Source organism: Oncorhynchus masou, chromosome 18 (assembly GCF_036934945.1).
Source record: "Oncorhynchus masou masou isolate Uvic2021 chromosome 18, UVic_Omas_1.1, whole genome shotgun sequence".
NCBI classification, from domain to species: Eukaryota; Metazoa; Chordata; class Actinopteri; order Salmoniformes; family Salmonidae; genus Oncorhynchus; species Oncorhynchus masou.
In genome coordinates this window covers 48,873,760-48,895,380 of record NC_088229.1, presented here as the reverse complement: position 1 = coordinate 48,895,380, position 21,621 = coordinate 48,873,760, and the positions used below count along the sequence as shown (strand labels likewise).

General features: G+C 41.9%; 2 protein-coding genes across 3 annotated transcripts in view; one reads left to right on the top strand and one right to left on the bottom strand.

The window, feature by feature from the left end:
• Window positions 1-14,964, top strand: part of LOC135504730 (delta-1-pyrroline-5-carboxylate synthase-like) — a 28,388-nt gene extending 13,424 nt beyond the window's left edge. For both annotated transcript variants that reach the window (XM_064923549.1, XM_064923547.1), the window contains exons 15-18: window positions 6,403-6,524; window positions 7,059-7,245; window positions 9,365-9,460; window positions 9,707-14,964. In XM_064923549.1, coding sequence (XP_064779621.1) covers window positions 6,403-6,524; window positions 7,059-7,245; window positions 9,365-9,460; window positions 9,707-9,888 — 587 coding nt within the window. In that variant the 3' untranslated portion in view covers window positions 9,889-14,964. The remainder of the gene's footprint in view (window positions 1-6,402; window positions 6,525-7,058; window positions 7,246-9,364; window positions 9,461-9,706) is intronic.
• Window positions 14,965-15,571: 607 nt separating this feature from the next.
• LOC135559377 (gamma-crystallin S-1-like) lies at window positions 15,572-17,026 on the bottom strand. The gene is made up of 4 exons (XM_064993537.1): window positions 17,018-17,026; window positions 16,383-16,625; window positions 16,221-16,223; window positions 15,572-15,931 (listed from the first exon to the last, which is right to left on the bottom strand). The coding sequence occupies exons 1-4, from the start codon at window positions 17,024-17,026 to the stop codon at window positions 15,644-15,646; spliced, it is 543 nt and encodes a 180-aa protein (XP_064849609.1). The 3' UTR covers window positions 15,572-15,643.
• Window positions 17,027-21,621: the final 4,595 nt, after the last annotated feature.

Here is a 21,621-nt window from a genome sequence, read left to right as displayed (position 1 = left end):
AATCGCAGGCTTTACGGCGAAAGAAAACCATGCGATTATCTGAGGATAGCACCCCACCAAACAAACACATGACATTCATATTTCAACCAGCCAGTAGCGACACAAAACACAGAAATAACAATATGATTCATGCCTTTGAAGATCTTCTTTTGTTGGCACTCCAATATGTCCCATAAACATCACAAACGGTCCTTTTGTTCGATAAATTCTGTTGTTAAATCTCCAAAATGTCCATTTATTTGGCGCGTTTGATCCAGAAAAACACTGGTTCCAACTCGCGCAACATGACTATAAAATATCTAATAAGTTACCTGTAAACTTGTTCCAAACAAAGTTTGGAAAACAAAGTGTAGCGAGCTTTCAGGTCACGCGCCCCTAATAAACAGTACAATAGACTCGAGCCTCGTTCTGAACAGCCCTACTTCTTAATTTCTCAAAGGAAAAAAATCAAACAATTTATAAAGACTGTTGACATCTAGTGGAAGTAATATGATCTGCAAGCAAGTACCTTATCATAACCTCAATTTTGTCCTGCACATTGAATGTAGTTGCGGAGAGTCCCTGTAATCCTAAATTCAGATCGTTCAGTGAGAAAAAACATCACCTTGATAGGCCAGTCGTGTGAGAAACTTGTCATCATGCAAGCTGTCAAACAAGTGAAAATTGTGGTCAGTTAACTTTAAGCTCATCTCTCAATTCAAAAGACATGTCAGTGCTTTGCCCCTTGATAACCAGCGCACGCATGTATGTTGTAAAAGCATTACATGGTCACTGCCAATATTGCGTAGTGCAGAAAATGCTTTAACCTGTCTGGCAACGTGGAACCCCTCGCCAACAGCCAATGAATTTGCAGGGCGCCAAATACAAATCAACAGAAATCTCATAAATCAAATTTCTCAAACTCTCAAGTATTAGGCACCATTTTAAAGATAAAATTCTCGTTAATCGAGCCACAGTGTCTGATTTCAAAAATGCTTTACAGTGAAATCTCCACAAACAATGATGTTAGGTCACCACCAAGTCACAGAAAAACCCAGCCATTTTTCCAGACAAAGAGAGGAGTCACAAAAAGCACAATAGAGAGAAAATTAATCACTAACCTTTGATCTTCATCAGATGACACCCATAGGACTTCATGTTACACAATACATGTATGTTTTGTTCGATAAAGTACATATTTATATCCAAAGTTCTAATTTTACATTGCCGTTATGTTCCGTAGTTCCAATAGTTCAATTAACAGAAATACTCATAAACATTGATAAAAGATACAACTGTTATACATGGAACTTTAGATAAACGTCTCCTTAATGCAACCACTGTGTCAGATTAAAAAAAACTTTACAGAAAAAGCAAACCATGCAACAATCTGAGTACGGCACTCAGAGACCAAAACAGCCAAAGAGATGTTCCGCCATGTTGTGTAGTCAACATTAGTCAGAAATAGCATTATAAGTATTCACTTACATTTGATCTTCATCAGAATGCACTCCCAGGAATACCAGTTCCACAATAAATGTTTGATTTGTTCAATAAAGTTCATCATTTATGTCCATATACCTCCTTTTGTGAGGGCGTTTTGTAAACAAATCGAAACGCGCGTGCAACTTCCAACGGAAAGGTCGAATGAAAATTCGAAAAAGTTATATTACTGGTCGTAGAAACAGATCAAACGATGTATAGAATCAATCTTTATGAAGTTTTTATCATAAATGTTCAATAATGTTCCAAACGAAGAATTCTATTGTCTGTAGAAAAGCAATGGAACGGGAGCTACCTCATGTGAACACGCATGACTGAGCTCGTGGCTGCTGGCAGACCTCTGACTCATTCCCCTCTCATTCAGCCCCCCTTCATAGTAGAAGCATCAAACAACGTTCTAAAGTCGGTTGATATCTAGTGGAAGCCTTAGGAAGTGCAACAACCAATATCCCACTGTATCTTCAATAGGGGCTGAGTTGAAAAACTACAAACCTCAGATTTCCCACTTCCTGTTTGGATTTTTTCTCAGGTTTTTGCCTGCCATATGAGTTATGTTATACTCACAGGCATCATTCAAAACAGTTTTAGAAACTTCAGTTTGTTTTCTATACAATGCTACTAATAATATGCATATATTAGCATCTGGGACTGAGTAGGAGGCAGTTTACTCTGGGCACACTTTTTATCCAAAAGGTGAAAATGCTGCCCCCTATCCGAACGCGCGCCACTCCCTAGCATACTAGTCGCGAATGTCCAGTCTCTTGACAACAAGGTTGACGAAATCCGAGCACTGTAGCATTCCAGAGGGACATTAGGGACTGTAACGTTCTTTGCTTCACGGAAACGTGGCTCACTCGAAAGACTCTATCGGAGTCGGTGCAGCCAGCTGGTTTCTCCACGCATTTTGCCGACAGAAACAAACATCTTTCTGGTAAGAAGAGGGGCGGGGGCGTATGCCTTATGGCTAACAAGACGTGGTGTGATCACAAAAACATACAGGATCTCAAGTCCTTTTGTTCACCTGATTTAGAATTCCTCACAATCAAATATCGGCCGCATTATCTACCAAGGGAATTCTCTTCGATTATAATCACAGCCGTATATATTCCCCCCCAAGCAGACACATCGATGGCTCTGAACAAACTTTATTTGACCCTTTGCAAACTGAAATCCATATATCCTGAGGCTGCATTCATTGTAGCTGGGGATTTTAACAAGGCTAATCTGAAAACAAGACTCTCTAAATTGTATCAGCATATCGATTGCGCAACCAGGGCTGGTAAAACCTTGGATCATTGCTATTCTAACTTCCGCTATGCATATAAGGTCCTCCCCCGCACTCCTTTCGGAAAAGCTGACAACGACTACATTTTGTTGCTCCCTGCCTACAGACAGAAGCTAAAACAAGAAGCTCCCGCGCTGAGGTCTCTTCAACGCTGGTCCGACCAATCTGATTCCACGCGCCAAGGCTGCTTCCATCACGTGGACTGGGATATGTTTCGTATTGCATCAGACAACAACATTGATGAATACGCTGATTCGGCCTGCGAGTTCATTAGAAAGTGCGTTGAAGATGTCGTTCCCATAGCAACAATTAAAACATTCCCAAACCAGAAACCGTGGATTGATGGTAGCATTCGTGTGAAACTGAAAGCGCGACCCTCTGCTTTTAATCAGGGCAAGGTGACCAGAAACATGACCGAATACAAACAGTGCAGCTATTCCCTCCAAGGCAATCAAACAAGCTAAGCGTCAGTATAGAGACAAAGTAGAATCGCAATTCAACGGCTCAAACACGAGGTATGTGGCAGGATTTACAGTCAATCACGGATTACAAAAAGAAAACCAGCCCCGTCATGGACCAGGATGCCTTGCTCCCAGGCAGACTAAATAACTTTTTTGGCCGCTTTGAGGACAATACAGTGCCACTGACACGGCCCGCAACCAAAACATGCGGACTCTCCTTCACTGCAGCAGAGGTGAGTAAAACATTTAAACGTGTTAACCCTCGCAAGGCTGCAGGCCCAGAAGGCATCCCCAGCCGCGCCCTCAGAGCATGCGCAGACCAGCTGGCTGGTATGTTTACGGACATATTCAATCGATCCCTATCTGTCTGTTGTTCCAACATGCTTCAAGAGGGCCACCATTGTTCCTGTTCCCAAGAAAGCTAAGGTAACTGAGCTAAACGACTACCGCCCTGTAGCACTCACTTCCGTCATCATGAAGTGCTTTGATAGACTTGTCAAGGACCATATCACCTCCACCGTACCTGACACCCTAGACCCACTCCAATTTGCTTACTGCCCAAATAGGTCCACAGACGATGCAATCTCAACCACACTGCCCTAACCCATTTGGACAAGAGGAATACCTACATGAGAATGCTGTTCATCGACTACAGCTCAGCATTTAACACCGTAGTACCCTCCAAACTCGTCATCAAGCTCGACCCTGGGTCTCGAGTCCACCCTGGGTCTCGACCCCGCCCTGTGCAACTGGGTACTCGACTTCCTGACGGGCCGCACCCAGGTGGTGAGGGTAGGTAACAACATCTCCACCCCCGCTGATCTTCAACACTGGGGCCCCACAAGGGTGCGTTCTGAGCCCTCTCCTGTTACCCCTGTTCACCCACGACTGTGTGGCCACGCACGCCTCCAACTCAATCATCAAGTTTGCGGACGACACAACAGTGGTAGGCTTGATTACAAACAACGACAAGACGGTCTACAGGGAGGAGGTGAGGTCCCTCGGAGTGTGGTGTCAGTAAAATAACCTCACACTCAACGTCAACAAAACTAAGGAGATGATTGTGGACTTCAGGAAACAGCAGAGGGAACACCCCCCTATCCACATCGATGGAACAGTAGTGGAGAGGGTAGCAAGTTTTAAGTTCCTCGGCGTACACATCACAGACAAACTGAATTGGTCCACCCACACAGACAGCATCGTGAAGAAGGCGCAGCAGCGCCTCTTCAACCTCAGGAGGCTGAAGAAATTTGGCTTGTCCCCAAAAGCACTCACAAACTTCTACAGATGCACAATCGAGAGCATCCTGTCGGGCTGTATCACCGCCTGGTACGGCAACTACTCCGCCCACAACCGTAAGGCTCTCCAGAGGGTGGTGAGGTCTGCACAACGCATCACCAGGGGCAAACTACCTGCCCTCCAGGACACCTACACCACCCGATGTTACAGGAAGGCCATAAAGATCATCAAGGACAACAACAACCCGAGCCACTACCTGTTCACCCCGCTATCATCCAGAAGGCGAGGTCAGTACAGGTGCATCAAAGCTGGGACCGAGAGACTGAAAAACAGCTTCTATCTCAAGGCCATCAGACTGTTAAACAGCCACCACTAACATTGAGTGCCTGCTGCCAACACACTGACTCAACTCCAGCCACTTTAATAATGGGAATTGATGGGAATTGATGTAAAATATATCACTAGCCACTTTAAACAATGCTACTTAATATAATGTTTACATACCCTACATTATTTATCTCATGTATACGTAAATACTGTACTCTATCATCTACTGCATCTTTATGTAATACATGTATCACTAGCCACTTTAAACTATGCCACTTTGTTTACATACTCATCTCATATGTATATACTGTACTCGATACCATCTACTGCATCTTGCCTATGCCGCTCTGTACCATCACTCATTCATATATCTTTATGTACATATTCTTTATCCCTTTACACTTCTGTGTATAAGGTAGTAGTTTTGGAATTGTTAGCTAGATTACTCGTTGGTTATTACTGCATTGTCGGAACTAGAAGCACAAGCATTTCGCTACACTCACATTAACATCTGCTAACCATGTGTATGTGACAAATAAAATTGGATTTGATTTTGATTTGAATGAAGTTAACAAAGTTAACCATTTTCACTGTACTGTCCAAAACGTCTTTCAAGCTGTCAGGCATTCCCTTGGCAGCAAGAGCTTCTCAGTGGATGCTGCAGTGTACCCAAGTGGCGTCGGGAGTAACTGCTTGCACACGCGTTATCACTCCACTATGTCTCCCTGTCATGGCCTTTGCGCCATCAGTATACATACCAACACATCTTGACCACAAGTCCATTTGATGGCCCAAAGCTGTCCAGTACTTTAAAAATATCCTCATGTTGTCCTCCGTTTCCAGTGGTTTGCAGAAGAGGATGTCTTCCTTAATTGACCTGCCGTAAACGTAACGGACATATACCAGGAGCTGTGCCAGGCCCGCCACGTCTGACTCATCCAGCTGTCGCGCATATAATTCACTGGCTTGTATGAAAAGCAGTAATTGTTTCAAAACATCTCCTGCCGTGTCACTGATGCATCATGAAAGTGTTGTTTGAGGAAGGCATTGCCTGTATATTTTCTCTCTACAATAGTACGGGGCTTGCCTGTCCTAGCCACTCGGTAGCTCACCATATAAGATGCTTCTAGCCCCTTCTTATTAATGGTCTGTTGCTTTTGTACATCTTACTACTCGAAAGTGGTTTTTATTCTTGCTCAAACTCCCGTTGCTTATTTTTCAAATTGTCATGTTTCATTTCTAAATGTCTACGCTAAAGTTCAGGTTTCCTGCTGGAGAGTTATGGTTAATGTGATTGGATGTTAATTATTTGACTAGGCTACCTGTATTTGACATTGTGTTATTTCGCTCTACACTAGGTGGTTTTAAATTTAAATTTTTGGCAGTGAAATGAGGCTAATCAGGCGAGGGGGGGGGGGGAACTTACCCAAATGTATAGCCCCGTTGGAAAATACAAAAATGTACTGTTTGAAAATGTGAATTAAACAAATATTTGTATTTTTTTATGTGCATCACATTTTTATTTGGTGTACCCCCTACGGCATTGTGCGTACCCCTGAGAAAACCTGCTCTAAGTGAACGGTAGTCTAATAAATGTTCTCTCTGCAGTCAAAGACTCTAAATGTGACTACCCTGCGGCCTGCAATGCCATGGAGACCCTACTCCTCCACAGAGATCTACTGAGGACACCTCTGTTTGACCAGATTATAGATATGCTTAGAGTGGAACAGGTGAGATGTGCATACACCCACCATCTCTCCATGTAGACAATACTCATACTGAGGCTTGTTCAGTAACTTTTATACAGATGACAGACATTACACAATCCAGAGCATTAACACACTATATAGAGACATAATTTATAAAGGGAGAGACCGGGCCAACACTCTGTTAGACCTTTTAGTGTTGTCATCCAAAGCATTGTCGTCTTTAAAGCAGCCATTCATAAATAAACTTACCGGAGAACCCCACAGCAGAATAGTTCATTTTTCCAACAATAACTTATTCATGTAGTACCTTGCCACCCTATCTGACCAATTGTAAGGGGGAAGGCTTTCTGTCTTTTTTATTGAAATCGGTGAAGCATCTACCTGGTCAGTTTAATGGGATATTGGTAAAAAAAAAAGTATTCTAATGTTGAGATACTGTATGCGCACATCCTTCTTTGATTTGAAATGTTATGTCCCTTTCACTACACAGTAGAGATGTGTACATGGTCAAATACAGTTATCATTGAAAATGTAATGTTTTTTGTCATCCCACAGGTAAAGATCCACGCAGGCCCCAGGTTTGCCTCCTACCTGACTTTTAGTCCATCTGAGGTGAAGTCTCTGAGGACAGAGTACGGGGACCTGGAGTGCTGCATTGAGGTGGTGGATAGTATGCAGGACGCCGTGGACCACATCCACAAATACGGCAGCTCCCACACAGATGTCATTGTTACAGATAACGGTGAGCAAATCCTGCAATGCACACACACGCACACAGATTACCGACCATTTCGAATCCCACCGTACCTTCTCCGCTATGCAATCTGGTTTCAGAGCTGGTCATGGATGCACCTCAGCCACGCTCAAGGTCCTAAACGACATCATAACCGCCATCGATAAGAGACATTACTGTACAGCCGTATTCATCGACCTGGCCAAGGCTTTTGACTCTGTCAATCACCACATTCTTATTGGCAGACTCGACAGCCTTGTTTTTTTTTTTTTTTACCTTTATTTAACCAGGCAAGTCAGTTAAGAACAAATTCTTTATTTTCAATGAATGCTGCTCCTGGTTTACCAACTACTTCTCTGATAGAGTTCAGTGTGTCAAATCGGAGGGCCTGTTGTCCGGACCTCTGGCGGTCTCTATGAGGGTGCCACAGTGTTCAATTCTCGGGCCGACTCTCTTCTCTATACATCAATGATGTTGCTCTTGCTGCTGGTGATTCTCTGATCCACCTCTACGCAGACGACACCATTCTGTATATTTCTGGCCCCTTTTTGGACATTGTGTTAACTAACCTCCAGACGAGCTTCAATGCCAGGCAACTCTCCTTCCGTGGCCTCCCAGCTGCTCTTAAACGCAAGAAAAACTAAATGCATGCTATTCAATCGATCACTGCCAGAAATTGCTCGATCGTCCAGCATCACTACTCTGGACGGCTCTGACTTAGAATACCTGGACAACTACAAATACCTAGGTGTCTGGTTAGACTGTAAACTCTCCTTCCAGACTCACATTAAGCATCTCCAATCCAAAATTAAATCTCGAATCGGCTTCCTATATCGCAACAAAGCATCCTTCACTCATGCTGCCAAACATACCCTCGTAAAACTGACCATCCTACTGATCCTCGACTTCGGTGATGTCCTCTATAAAATAGCCTCCAACACTCTACTCAACAAATTGGATGCAGTCAATCGCAGTGCCATCTGTTTTGTCACCAAAGCCCCATACACTACCCACCATTGCGACCTATACACACTCGTTGGTTGGCCCTCGCTTCATACTCGTTGCCTAACCCACTGGCTACAGGTTATCTACAAGTCTGCTTGGTAAAGCCCCTCTTTGTCTCAGCTCACTGGTCACGATAGCAGCACCCACTCGTAGCACGCGCTCCAGCAGGTATACAGTGGGGCAAAAGTATTGTCAGCCACCAATTGTGCAAGTTCTCCCACTTAAAAAGATGAGAGCCCTGTAATTTTCATCATAGGTACACTTCAACTATGACAGACAAAATGAGGGGAAAAAATACAGAGAATCACATTGTAGGATTTTTTTATGAATTTATTTGCAAATTATGGTGGAAAATAAGTATTTGGTGGAAAATAAATATTTGGTCACACTGTTCACCCCCAAAGCCAATTCCTCCTTTGGTGGCCTCTCCTTCCAGTTCTCTGCTGCCAATGACTGGAATGAATTGCAAAAATCTCTGAAGCTGGAGACCCATATCTCCCTCACAAGCTTTAAGCACCAGCTGTCAGAGCAGCTCACAGATCACTGCACCTGTAAACAGCCCATCTATCTGCCTACCTCATCCCCATACTGTATTTATTTATTTATTTATCTTGCTCCTTTGCACATCTACCATTCCAGTTTTTAATTGCTATATTGTAATTACTTCGCCACCATGGCTTATTTATTGCCTTAACTCCCTTATCTTAGCTCATTTGCACTCACTGTATATAGACTTTTTATTTTATTTTGTTCTCCTGTATTATTGATCGTTATTTGTTTTTTCCATGTGTAACTCTGTTGTTGTATGTGTCGAATTGCTATGTTTTATCCTGGCAAGGTCGCAGTTGCAAATGAGAACTTGTTCTCAACTAGCCTACCTGGTTAAATAAAGGTGAAATAAATATAAAATAAAAACACAGTTTTCAATGAGTTCTGTAGCACTGCATGTCAACGTTCCAATGTTGTCCTGTCCTAGTGTATAGGCCTACCATGCATTTATTTACAACAAAATACATTTATGTTTACACTATAGGATTCCAACAAAGTATTGTTGATGTCAAATTATTTAAAATGCACTAACTGCTTCCTAGAATAATATATATTGTAATGTTTTTCTGCACAGAGAATACAGCTGAACAGTTCATGCAGCAGGTGGACAGTGCCTGTGTTTTCTGGAACGCTAGCTCTCGCTTTGCTGATGGATACAGATTTGGTCTTGGTGAGTACAAATAATTTCATTGTACAAAAATATAACAGTAAATATAGTTAAATGCTTTTTAAAAATGTATAAATGTTGTATACTTATGAATTGTAATGCTTAGTTTGTTATAATGCTTATAAATGTGTATTCATGTTGAGTACAGTTTTTTATTTTATCTGTAAAATTATTAATTCGTATTAATGATAATCGGTTATTATAAAGTGTCTAGACCAGCACATCCTGATCCATATTGTGGTGCTGCAGGTGCGGAGGTTGGCATCAGCACAGCTCGGATCCATGCGAGGGGCCCAGTGGGTCTGGAGGGGCTGCTGACCACCAAGTGGGTCCTCCGGGGTGAGGGGCACACAGTGGCAGAGTTCTCAGAGGCGGGCAGTATGAAGTACCTTCATGAGAACATCCCTGTTCCTCAGAGATTCCCCAGCTAGGAACCACAGTCAGTCACAGAACCCTCCAATACAGGAACTGTCATGTAAAAGTGGGAAGTGAAAACCTTAAAGTTAATTTTTATGAGTAGGGCTTAAATTGCAACCTTATATATGGATCTGTACGTGACTGTGGGGGTCAACAAACCACTTTCAGATACCACATACATGAAAGCAGCAGGAGACTGTTTTGTATCTGCTACAGTGTCGGAGCGTGTAAAGCATTAAGATGACCTGGAAATTAATGAAGAGGTGGTGAACGGTTGCACAGGAAAGCAAATGGTCAAAGTATACGTGTGTGTACTATATATATATATATATATATATACACACACAAATACAAAAGTATGTGGAGGCCTGTTCAAATGAGTGGATTCAGCTTTTTCAGCCATACCCGTTGCTGACAGGTGTATAAAATCGAGCACACAGCGATGCAATCTCCATAGCCCAAAATTGGCAGTAGAATGGCCTTACTGAAGAGCTCAGTGACCTTCAATGTGGCACCGTCATAGGATGCCACCATTCCAACAAGGTAGTTCGTCAATGTTCTGCCTTGCTAGAGCAATGTAAGTGCAGTCATTGTGAAGTGGAAACTTCTAGGAGCAACAACGGCTCAGCTGCGATGTGGTAGGCCTCACACGTAAACATCTTCTGTCCTGCAACATTCCCTACCGAGTTCCAAACTGCCTCTTGAAGCAACATCTGCACAAGCACTGTTCGTGGTAATTAGCCCAGTGTGGTCTGGGTTAGGAGGGGGTTTGGCAGGCTGAGATTTTGCTGTCCCATCGCGCTCTTGCGTCACGGTCGGTGTTTCCCCCGACACATTGGTGCAGCTGGCTTCCAGGTAAAGCGGGCATTGTGTCAAGAAGCAGTGCGGCTTGGCTGGGTCGTGTTTCGGAGGACGCACGGCTCTCGACCTTCGCCTCTCCCGAGTTGCAGCGATGGGACAACACTATATCTAACAATTGGATACCACGAAATTGGGGAGAATTTTTATGTCTTGCGGGCTGGAATGAAGTTCTGGGGGGGCAGTTTACGCACCCCCCCCCTTTTCTGTTTCAGCATGACAATGCCACCTTGCAAAAAACCAGGTCTATAAAGAAATGGTTTGTTGAGATCGGTGTGGAAGAACTTGACTGGCCTACACAGAGCCCTGAACTGAACCCCATCGAACACCTTTGGAATGAATTGGACCGCAGACTGGGAGCCAGGCCTAATTGCCCAACATCAGTGCCCGACCTCCCTATTGCTATTGTGGCTGAATTGAAGCAAATCCCTGCAGCAATGTTCCAACATCTAGTGGAAAGCCTTGCCAGAAGAGTGGAGGCAGTTACAGCAGCAAAGGGGGGACCAACTCCATATTAATGCCTATGCTTTTGGAATGAGATGTTCAACGAGCAGTTGTCCACTTACTTTTGGTCATGTAGTGTGTGTGAAAATATACATACAGTTGAAGCCGGAAGTTTACATACACCTTAGCCCCATACATTTAAACTCAGTTTTTCACAATTTCTGACATATAATCCTGTCTTAGGTCAGTTAGGATCACCGCTTTATTTTAAGAATGTGAAATGTCAGAATAATTGTAGAGAGAAGGATTCATTTTTTCACATTCCCAGTGGGTCAGAAGTTTACATGCACTCAATTAGTATTTGATAGCATTGCCTTTAAATGGTTTAACTTGGGTCAAACGTTTCGGGTACCCTTCCACAAGCTACCCACAATAAGTTGGGTGAATTTTGGCCCATTCCTCCTGACAGAGCTGATGTAACTGAGTCAGGTTTGTAGGCCTCCTTGCTCATCCACGCCTTTTCAGTTCTACCCACCAATCTTTGTCCCCATGTGCAGTTGCAAATCGTAGTTTGTCTTTTTTATGGCGGTTTAGAGCAGTGGCTTCTTCCTTGCTGAGCGGCCTTTCAGGTTATGTTGATATAGGATATATATATATATATATGTGGATATAGATACTTTTGTACCTGTTTCCTCCAGCACCTTCAAGGTCATTTGCTGCTGTTCTGGGATTGATTTGCACTTTTCGCACCAAAGTACGTTAATCTTTAGGGACAGAATGCGTCTCTTTCCTGAGCGGTATGACGGCGCCGTGGTCCCGTGGTGTTTACACTTGCGTACTATTGTTTGTACAGATGAACGTGGTACTTTCAGGTATTTGGAAATTGCTCCCAAGGATGAACCATGACGATTTTTCCATGATGTCAAGTGAAGAGGCACTGAGTTTGAAGGTAGACCTTGAAATACATCCACAGGTACTCCTCAAATTGACATAAATGATGTAAGTTAACCTATTAGAAGCTTTTAAAGCAATGACATAATTGTCTGGACTTTCCAAGCTGTTTAAAGGCACAGTCAACTTACTGTATGTAAACTTCTGACCCACTGGAATTGTGATAACAGTAAATTATAAGTGAAAAATGACTTGTTATGCACAAAGTAGATGTCCTAACCGACTTGCCAAAACTATAGTTTGTTAACAAGATATTTGTGGAGTGGTTGAAACACCTAGGTTGGAGTCATTGAAACTAGGTTATGTAAACTTCCAACTTCAACTGTACATGCAGGCAGTACCAGTCAAAAGTTTGGACAGACCTAATAATTCCATTTCTACATTGTATAATAATTGGAAAGACCTCAATACTAACACATATGGAATCATGTAGTAATAAAGAAATTGTTAAACTAATCTAAATATATTTTAGATTCTTCAAATTAGCCACCCTTTGCCTTGATGACAGCTTTGCATACTCATGGCATTCTCTCAACCAGCTTCATCAAGAATGCTTTTCCAACAGTCTTGAAGGAGTTCCCACATATGCTGAGCACATGTTGGCTGTTTTTCCTTCACTCTGGGGTCGAACTCCTCCCAAACCATCTCAATTGAGTTGAGGTCGGGTGATTGTGGAGGTCAGGTCATCTGATGCAGCACTCCATCACTCTCCTTCTTGGTCAAATAACCCTTACTTAGCCTGGGGGTGTGTTGGGTCATTGTCGTGTTGAAATACAAATGATAGTCCCACTAAGCGCAAACCAGATGGGATGGAATATTGCTGCAGAATACTGTGGTAGCCATGCTGGTTAAGTGTGCCTCAATTTCTAAATAATTCACTGACTGTGTCACCAGCAAAGCACCATCACACATACGGAGATCATCCGTTCACCTACTCTTTCTCGACACAGCGGTTGGAACCAAAAACCTCATTTGTACTAATCAGACGAAAGGACAGATTTCCACCGGTCTAATGTCCATTGCATGTTTCTTGGCCCAAGCAAGTCTCTTCTTCTTATTGGTGTCCTTTTAGTAGGTGTTTCTTTGCATAAATTCAACCATGAAGGCCTGATTCATGCAGTCTCCTCTGAGCAGTTGAGGTGTCTGTTACTTCAATTCTGTGAAGCATTTATTTGGTATTTGGGCTTCAATTTCTGAGGCTGGTAACTCAAAGGAACTTATCCTCTCCAGCAGAGGTAACTCTGGATCTTCCTTTCCTGTTGCAGTCCTCATGAGAGCCAGTTTCCTCAAAGCATTTGATGGTTTTTATGATTGTACTTTTTATTTATTATAATTAAAAGAAAAATGTTTTATTTAACGAGGGAAGTCAGTTCAGAACAAATTCATATTTTCAGTGACGGCCTACCACGGCCAAACCCGGACGACGCGGGGCCAATTGTTCGCCGCCCTATGGGGCTCCCAATCACGACCGGGTGTGATGCAGCCTGGATTCGAACCAGGGACTGTAGTTGGACTGCAGAGTGAAGAATAGCAGCCAACAAGTGCTCAGCATATGTGGGAACTCATTCAAGAGTGTGCAAAGCTTTCATCAAGGCAAATGGTGGCTACCTTGAATAATCTAAAATAATATATTTAGATTTGTTTAACACTTTTTTGGGGTTACTACATGTGCATGTGTTATTTCATAGTTTTGATGTCTTCACAAAATAGTAAAAATAAAGAAAATCCCTTTGAGTAGGTGTGTCCAATCTTTTAACTGGTACTGTGTGAGATATATATATATACACACACAAATATTTCTCTCAACAAAAATATAAATGCAATGATTTTACTGAATTACAGTTCATATAAGGAAATCAATCAATTGAAATACATTTATTTGGCCCAATCTATGGATTTCACATGACTGAGATGGGATGCAGCCATGGATGGGCCTGGGAGGGCATAGCCCCACCCACTTGGTAGACAGGCCCACCCACTGGAGAGCAAGGCCCAGCCTATCAGAAAGATATATTTTTTTCTCCACAAAAGGGCTTTAGTACAAACAAATACTCCTCAGTTTCATCAGCTGTCCAGGTGGCTGATCCCGGATGTGGAGGTCCTAGGCTGGTGTGGTTCCATGTGGTGTGCGGTTGTGAGGCCGGTTGTACGTAGTTCCAAATTTTCTAAAACAATGTTGGAGGCAGCTTATGGTAGAGAAATTAATATTCAAATCTCTGGCAACAGCTCTGGTGGACATTCCTGCAGTCAGCATGCCAATTGCATATTCCCTCAACTTGAGACGTCTGTAGCGTTGGCCTTATTTTCCCCAGCACAAGGTGCACCTGTGTAATGATCGTGCTGTTTAATCAGCTTCTTCATATGCCTCACCTGTCAGGAGGATGGATTATATTGTGTACACAATTTGAGAGAAATAAGCTTTTTGTGTGTATGGAACATTTCTGGGAGTTTTTATATCAGCTCATGAAACGGGACCAACAGTTTACATGCTCCGTTTTATATTTTTGTTCAGTGTATATATCCATTCATTCGCCGTGTGTGTCTGACAGTCCCCTGCACTAGGTCTCGGCAGAATGTTTTGTATAGTGACCACATAGGTTGGACATTTTGTGCCTCCCCCTCCACTCATAAATGTTTATGGTAAAATCATTTGTAATCATGATTGGTTGGCCCTATTTGATTTGACTTATTTTTTTTTATATAAACTTTTTTCCCCTTTGTTTTTCATGTTTATGGTCAACATGTTTGGTGTCAGTACAGGTCCATAGTGAAAGTTTTATATTTGGTTCCTCATGCCACAGATTATTTGAATAATAAATATGATGTACAGTTAGGTACTTGATGTTCTCAATCACATTTGTTTCACAATCACGGTGAGAGAGAAATATTTTTGTTTTTTGTTGATATGAATAATTATTGTGATTGATACCTGATTGCTCAAACTTGATTTACTTGTAGTGAATGTCAACACACCAACATTGTATTGTCTCACACCACATACATCAACTAGTAAGATTTTGTTATATTCCAAACAGTGCTACATTGACAAGTTAACTAAGTTACTTTGTCATAGACACATGAAGTTCACGTGTTTCGGTATAGGTCAGAATAATGTTTTAAAAAACACAATTTAAGCAGGCTGTTGGAAGAAATTGCAACTATCTTTGCTGCTGCATGCTGCATTAGTGACACAATTAAATATACTGTCCCTTCAGTCCACTAGTTTATTATTCAATGTGAGGAAATGGTATGTATAAATTGACGACTGTCTGCATAAAGCCCTTTAAATGTTCTTGTATACAAATCTACACCAGGATTCCAATCCACTGCTTGCTTTCTTCAGCCCAGCCATATTCTCAGTAAGTGGTCTAATTACTAAAGGACAATCTCCTTATTCCCTGATATCAACCATATTCTGAGATTGACTCATGTTGGCATCCCCTCTACATATGTATAGACTTCTGCAGGCTGTCAGACAGATCTAGCCTGGCTAGACAGAGCGATCTAGAGACCACTTTATTGGTTGTTTTGCTTCAGCTCTGTGACGCGACGCACCGAGCCAATGGTAGAGCTCATGCTGCCCCAGTCGCTATGCTTGTTGTACTCGCCAGGGCGCAGGAAGTACTGATGGCCCCTGTAGTTTGGGTGCTCGTGGAGGATCCAGTAGCCCTCCATAACATTGCAGGAGGAAATGTCTCTCCGGTGGAAGCGGTCCTGCAGGTTGGGGCAGTCGTCGCTCAGCTCCATCATCTTTCCCCCAAAGTCTGATCTCTCAAAGATCTTCATCCTGTAGTTTCCATTGTACTGTGCAAGGAGAAAATTGATTCACTTCATAGAACTGAAATAATGGTTTTTCAATGTCAGACTTTTTGGCCTGAATGTTGTATGAAGGCTTGGAAAGTTTGGGAAACTTCACATGAACTCCCTAGCTACACAGAATATTGTCATAATTAACTAACAGCTGTTGTAAACAGCCATGACAGCTGATGTAAGCTTATGGGAATCTTGAATCTGAGAACATCTGACAGCTTCCACCTGAAAGACATCTCCTGCAATGTTGGGTAGGGTTCGCAAAAAAACTTTGTAGGCATACCTCCTACAAACATTCCTAAATATTGGTTCTTGTCAAGTCAATTGCCTATAACCATGTCAAACTTATACCAGCTGTTATAAATGTTTACAAAGGTAAAACAGATTCAAGAGCATTTGTTTGTGTTATGTTGTGTCATGACGGTGAAGATATAGCTGTTCTCACAGCTGGGATTATGCGACAGGAGCGGATGCAGTCGTTGAAGCCGGACCAGCGATGGTGGTCAGCGTACTTCCCCCTTGTCAGCATGTACTGGTACCCAGAAAAGTTAGGCTTCTCATAGGCCATCCAGCACCCACTGTCCACTCGAATGGAGTTACATCGGGAGAAGTGGGAGTGCATGTCAGTGCAGTCACCACTGCACTCATAGTGGCGTCCCTCAAAATTCCTGCCCTCGTAGAAGATGATCTGAACAGAGAGCTTCTAAAGTTAATGGGAATACAGGCAGAAGCACATCTCTACATTTTACTCAAACTAGCTTAGAACCTTCTTTCTGGGTGAAAAACACCCCTGTGTTTGGATTTACACATGAAATTGCCTCTGCAAATATATTTGAGAATGGCACAAAGGATAGAACACCTATTTTCCTAGCCTTGGTCCCAGATCTGAATGTGCCGTCTCACCAACACCTATTGTCACTGTCGATGTCATGCCAAACAATGGCCACCGGAGTTGGTTATACAGCACAAACAGATCTAGAACCAGGCAAAATCAAATCTGAAATGGAACGGCAATAGACTTGAAAAGGCGGTCTGTTAATGTTTTTTTTTTTTCATTGGAAAATTATATGCTCTGCTTACCTTACCCATCATGACTGGAGGTCAACAGGACAGGCCTGTCCTCATCCCAGAGCCTTTTATGTGTCAGAGAAAAAGGATAGAGCATTGTTATTAAAATCACGTGAGTTATCATGTCAGCACAAACTGTTCTATCTGCCCCTATGCCACTGAGCACATGTCAACCTCATGCTCCCTTTAGATTGAATTCCATTGTTATGCAAATACAGTTAGACTATTTACTAGGTCCGGACAATAGAGTTGCACACTTGGTGTTTGGTCCCGAGGAAAACATTGCTCAAAACAGGTTTGAAAAAGGTTAGTTGGAAAACTGGACTTCACAAACATCCCTGTCTGCCCCCCACCTGTTTTACTCTCACAGCCATATATTTTTTAAATAATTCTGAATGATGGGCTCTGATGTATAATAATCTTTGTTCAAGTAAACAGTTTTCAGGTTCCGTCTTGGAATATCCTCATATACTGCATTTACATATTTCTGTTACTGTACATATAAAATAACCACTATGGGTTCTTCCTCTTTGTGGAAAATGGAATAATTGAACTTGAATCTCGGGACTCTATTGATTTAGAACGTCAAACAAAAGTAGAGACAGAGTACTATAATGTATCCATACTGTAATATGTTTATTATAGTCCTAAGGTGCATTCCCACTTTAGGAGACGGGTGCAATAGGCCTTTTCCATCTTTGTAATCATTTCGGTCTTCTATGGTGTTCACGCTCTGTCGCTCCTAAAAACGCCGGGTGGTTTGCTGCAAATCTATTGTCGGAAATATCAGCGGGTAGGTCCTACACATTAGTGGAATATTTCGGGGGCGATGACGGATACCGCTGTGGTAGCCGTCATTGTAAACATGAGAAGGGGAACTTCTATCATGGTAAATGTTGATTTGTAAAATCGGTGGGTCAACTTTATTTTACTGTCCTTTGTGAAGGCCTCGTTGTTGACAGCTGGCTAGTTAACTGTTAGCCAGCCATTTTCCATAAGCAAAGAGTCCACTATCTAACGTTAGCTAGCCATCACATCATTTTAGCTAGACACATAGCTAACTTTATGTAGTTAAAAATGTGGCATGTTATTTGACACATGGTTTACAACTTCATAGTTAAACATATTGTTTACGTTAGCTAGTCAAGCACACCAAGCTAACCTTACTAGCTAGCTAACGCCGGTAGCACCCCCAAAAACTTTAAATCATTCTTCTATCTGTGTTACCACCGCAGATGGAACAATGAGCCAGATATTTCACCGGATGCTAAAATCTAAAGCATCCGGTTTGCGTTTTCGCTTAAAACTGAATATGGTGATGCGAGGAATCACAGTGGCCTGCAGTGGGAGAAGATTGCGCGAGATGGATTTTGGCTGACACATTAATGTTATGTTGATCATTATTTGCAAATAAGTCTTAGAACTCAGTTATTTTGCAAAAAATCTGTCTGGTCATCTGAGGACCAGGCTAATTGACGCTGCCAAATGCAACATACTGTCATGGGTGACAATGGCACTGAGCCAACCTTGAACATCTAACACCCTCTGTCTGGCTTAGATCGACGTGATGAAGGTCAGAAACTTGTGCAATCTATATCCTCTGAGGTATTATTCAGGGAAGGGCTAGCCAGTTTAGGCCTTATTTCCTGTTCAGAGAACTGACCTTAGAAACACCAGATTTAAACTAGGCTAGATGTTATTCTAGTGAGACTGGAGTTTCCCTTTAATAGTGAGTTTGAAGTCTTATGATGGAACCTTTACGGAGCTAGGATGGTTTTAAAGCAATGGCTGATTTATAAATAGTAAGTTAAAAGCAGGGGAGGTGTATAATTGGACTCCCTGAGAAATATAAGTGCTGGCCAGCTCAGCCTCGTAGGCGTACTCAATTCTCAAACCAGCTGGATGAGTCAACAGAAGTGGCAGGCCTGGCACATCTCCTGGTATACACTACCATTCAAAAGTTTGTGGTCACTTAAATGTCCTTGCTTAGAAGAAAAGCACATTTTTTGTTTATTAAAATAACATCAAATTGATCAGAATTAGTATAGACATTGTTAATGTTGTAAATGTCTATTGTAGCTGGAAACTGCTTTTTATTTTTATGGAATATCTACGTAGGTGTACAGAGGCCCATTATCAGCAACCATCACTCCTTTGTTCCAAAAGCACGTTGTGTTAGTTAATCCAAGTTTATCATTTTACAAGGCGAATTGATAAGTAGAAAACCCTTTTGCAATTATGTTAACACACCTGAAAACTGTTGTTCTGATTCAAGAAGCAATACAACTGGCCTTCCTTAGACTAGTTGAGTATCTGGAGCATCAGCATTTGTGGGTTTGATTACAGGCTCAAAATAGCCAGAAACAAAGATCTTTCTTCTGAAACTCTTCACTCTGTTCTTGTTCTGAGAAATGAAGGCTATTCCATGCGAGAAATTGCCAAGAAACTGAAGATCTGGTACAACACTGTGTACTACTCCCTTCACAGAACAGCGCAAACTGGCTCTAACCAGAATAGAAAGAGGAGTGCGAGGCCCCGGTGCACAACTGAGCAAGAAGACAAGTACATTAGAGTGTCTAGTTTGAGAAACAGATGCCTCACAAGTCCTCGACTGGCAGCTTCATTAAATAGTCCCCGCAAAACACCAGTCTCAACGTCAACAGTGAAGAGGCAACTCCGGGATGCTGACCTCTGGAAAGACAGCTGAAGAGTTTAAAGGCAGTTTACCAGTTAACTTACAACAGCGCATCCCCTGAATGATAATGAAGAGGTAGGTGAGAAGCCTGACCATGGAGACGGGGGAGATGAAGCGTACTTCATGAGCTGTAACTGAAAAACGACTGACATTTGGAAAGCTTGAGGTGAGGTAGAAAGTGTGGTGGGTCAAGTATTGTTAGCATTGTTAAGTATCTTGCTAGCTGGATCGAATTCTCCATTAGCTAGCCAGATAAATGTAGAGATATATTAGCCTACTTAAACTAAATGATCTGATAATTTATGGTAAAGTCAGAAATAATAAAGTCAGAAAGTTCGTTACAACATCAGATGAGCTAAATCTCCTCAAGTTATTACACGTTAGTTGCTTACTGGACCCTGGCAATCTGTTAACTAGCTAATGAACTAATGTTTTCCCTCCATAGTATGTTGCTAATTTTCAGAATGAGAGAATTTTCAGAATGAGGCGTTGCTTGTTAATAAACAAGTGGAGCTGGGCCTGGCTTAAGCTGGATGCCACTAGAGGTTAAGGGAACACCACTCACTTTCCCTCCTTCTCACTTTGTAGAACAGATGTCTACAGGCAGAACATGTACAATGTAATAATGTGCAGTGTAGCCCAAAGATTTTGCTTTTGTTGAATATGACAGTAATGTTTGTGAGGGGGGATTATTACATTTTTTTACTCAGTGAACGTTATTGTTGTACACGTGCACTTGATCGGGTCTACTATAGTGGCCACTTTAATATTGCAAAAATATAATGCCTGTTTCACTCTATTTCTACTTTAAGATGGGGTTTTTTTCTTCCCAAGTGCAATATTTAGATGTGTGTGTGTTCACAGTATTATATTATAAAAGGCTGTCATGGTTAACTGCAATATTAGTGTATTGTTTTTCCCAAGTCTTGAGTGTCATTTGAAGTCTAGGCAACAAATAACATTGGATTGCATTCTTTACATTTTTTAGCTGTGAGTTAGGTTCACGTTAACCACTTTATTTTACACACAGAGACTGATCATGTAGATAATATTCTTTGTTGTTTAATTAGTTAAAACCTGCATTTCCCCCTAACAGGGATTTTCTGCTTGTTTCAATGTTTAAAAAAGTGTCACCTTTTTGGGCCCTCACCATTTTGCATCCCTGATAAAGAGCAAAATTGTTATTATATGTGACCTGGTCCTACAAGAGCTCTTTGTCACTTCCCACATGCCGGGTTGTGACAACTCACACTCATTCTTATGTTTAATAAATGTATTGTATAGTGTGTGTGTGTGGCATGCTCACAATGATGGCAAAAAAACATTTGAGAGTGTGCTGACTGTGGTGCTAGAGGGGGTACGCAGCTGGAGGTTGAATGTTTGAAGGTGTACGGGACTATAAAAAGTTTGGGAACTACTGCTCTACAGGTTCGGTGTCCCTATATCAGGATGGTTGCTGCTAATGTGACTAGAATGATGTAAGTAACAGCCAACTTTCCAGGACGTAGACATGTCTTATATGGGCAGAAAGCTTAAATTGTTAATCTAACTGCACTGTCCAATTTACAGTAGCTATTACAGTGAAAAAATACTATGCAATTGTTTGAGGAGAGTGCACAACAACAAAATACTTATCACGGCAACTGGTTTGAGACATTCAGCTCTGAAGGTAAGTAATGTAATCTTGCTCTGATTTGTTATCCATTTTTATATTTAAATGTACGAACTGGGTTTTACAGTTTTGAACCCCTGCTTTTTATATATATATATACCCCTGCTTTTTATTTATATATATATATATATATTTCCGATGTTCTCTATAGTTATGTACTTAAAAATATATCAGTTGACCAATTTGGCAAATTTGGGCAGACTTGATTCAAAATGTTGTGCAGTAATGTAATGCTTCACTGGATCCGCG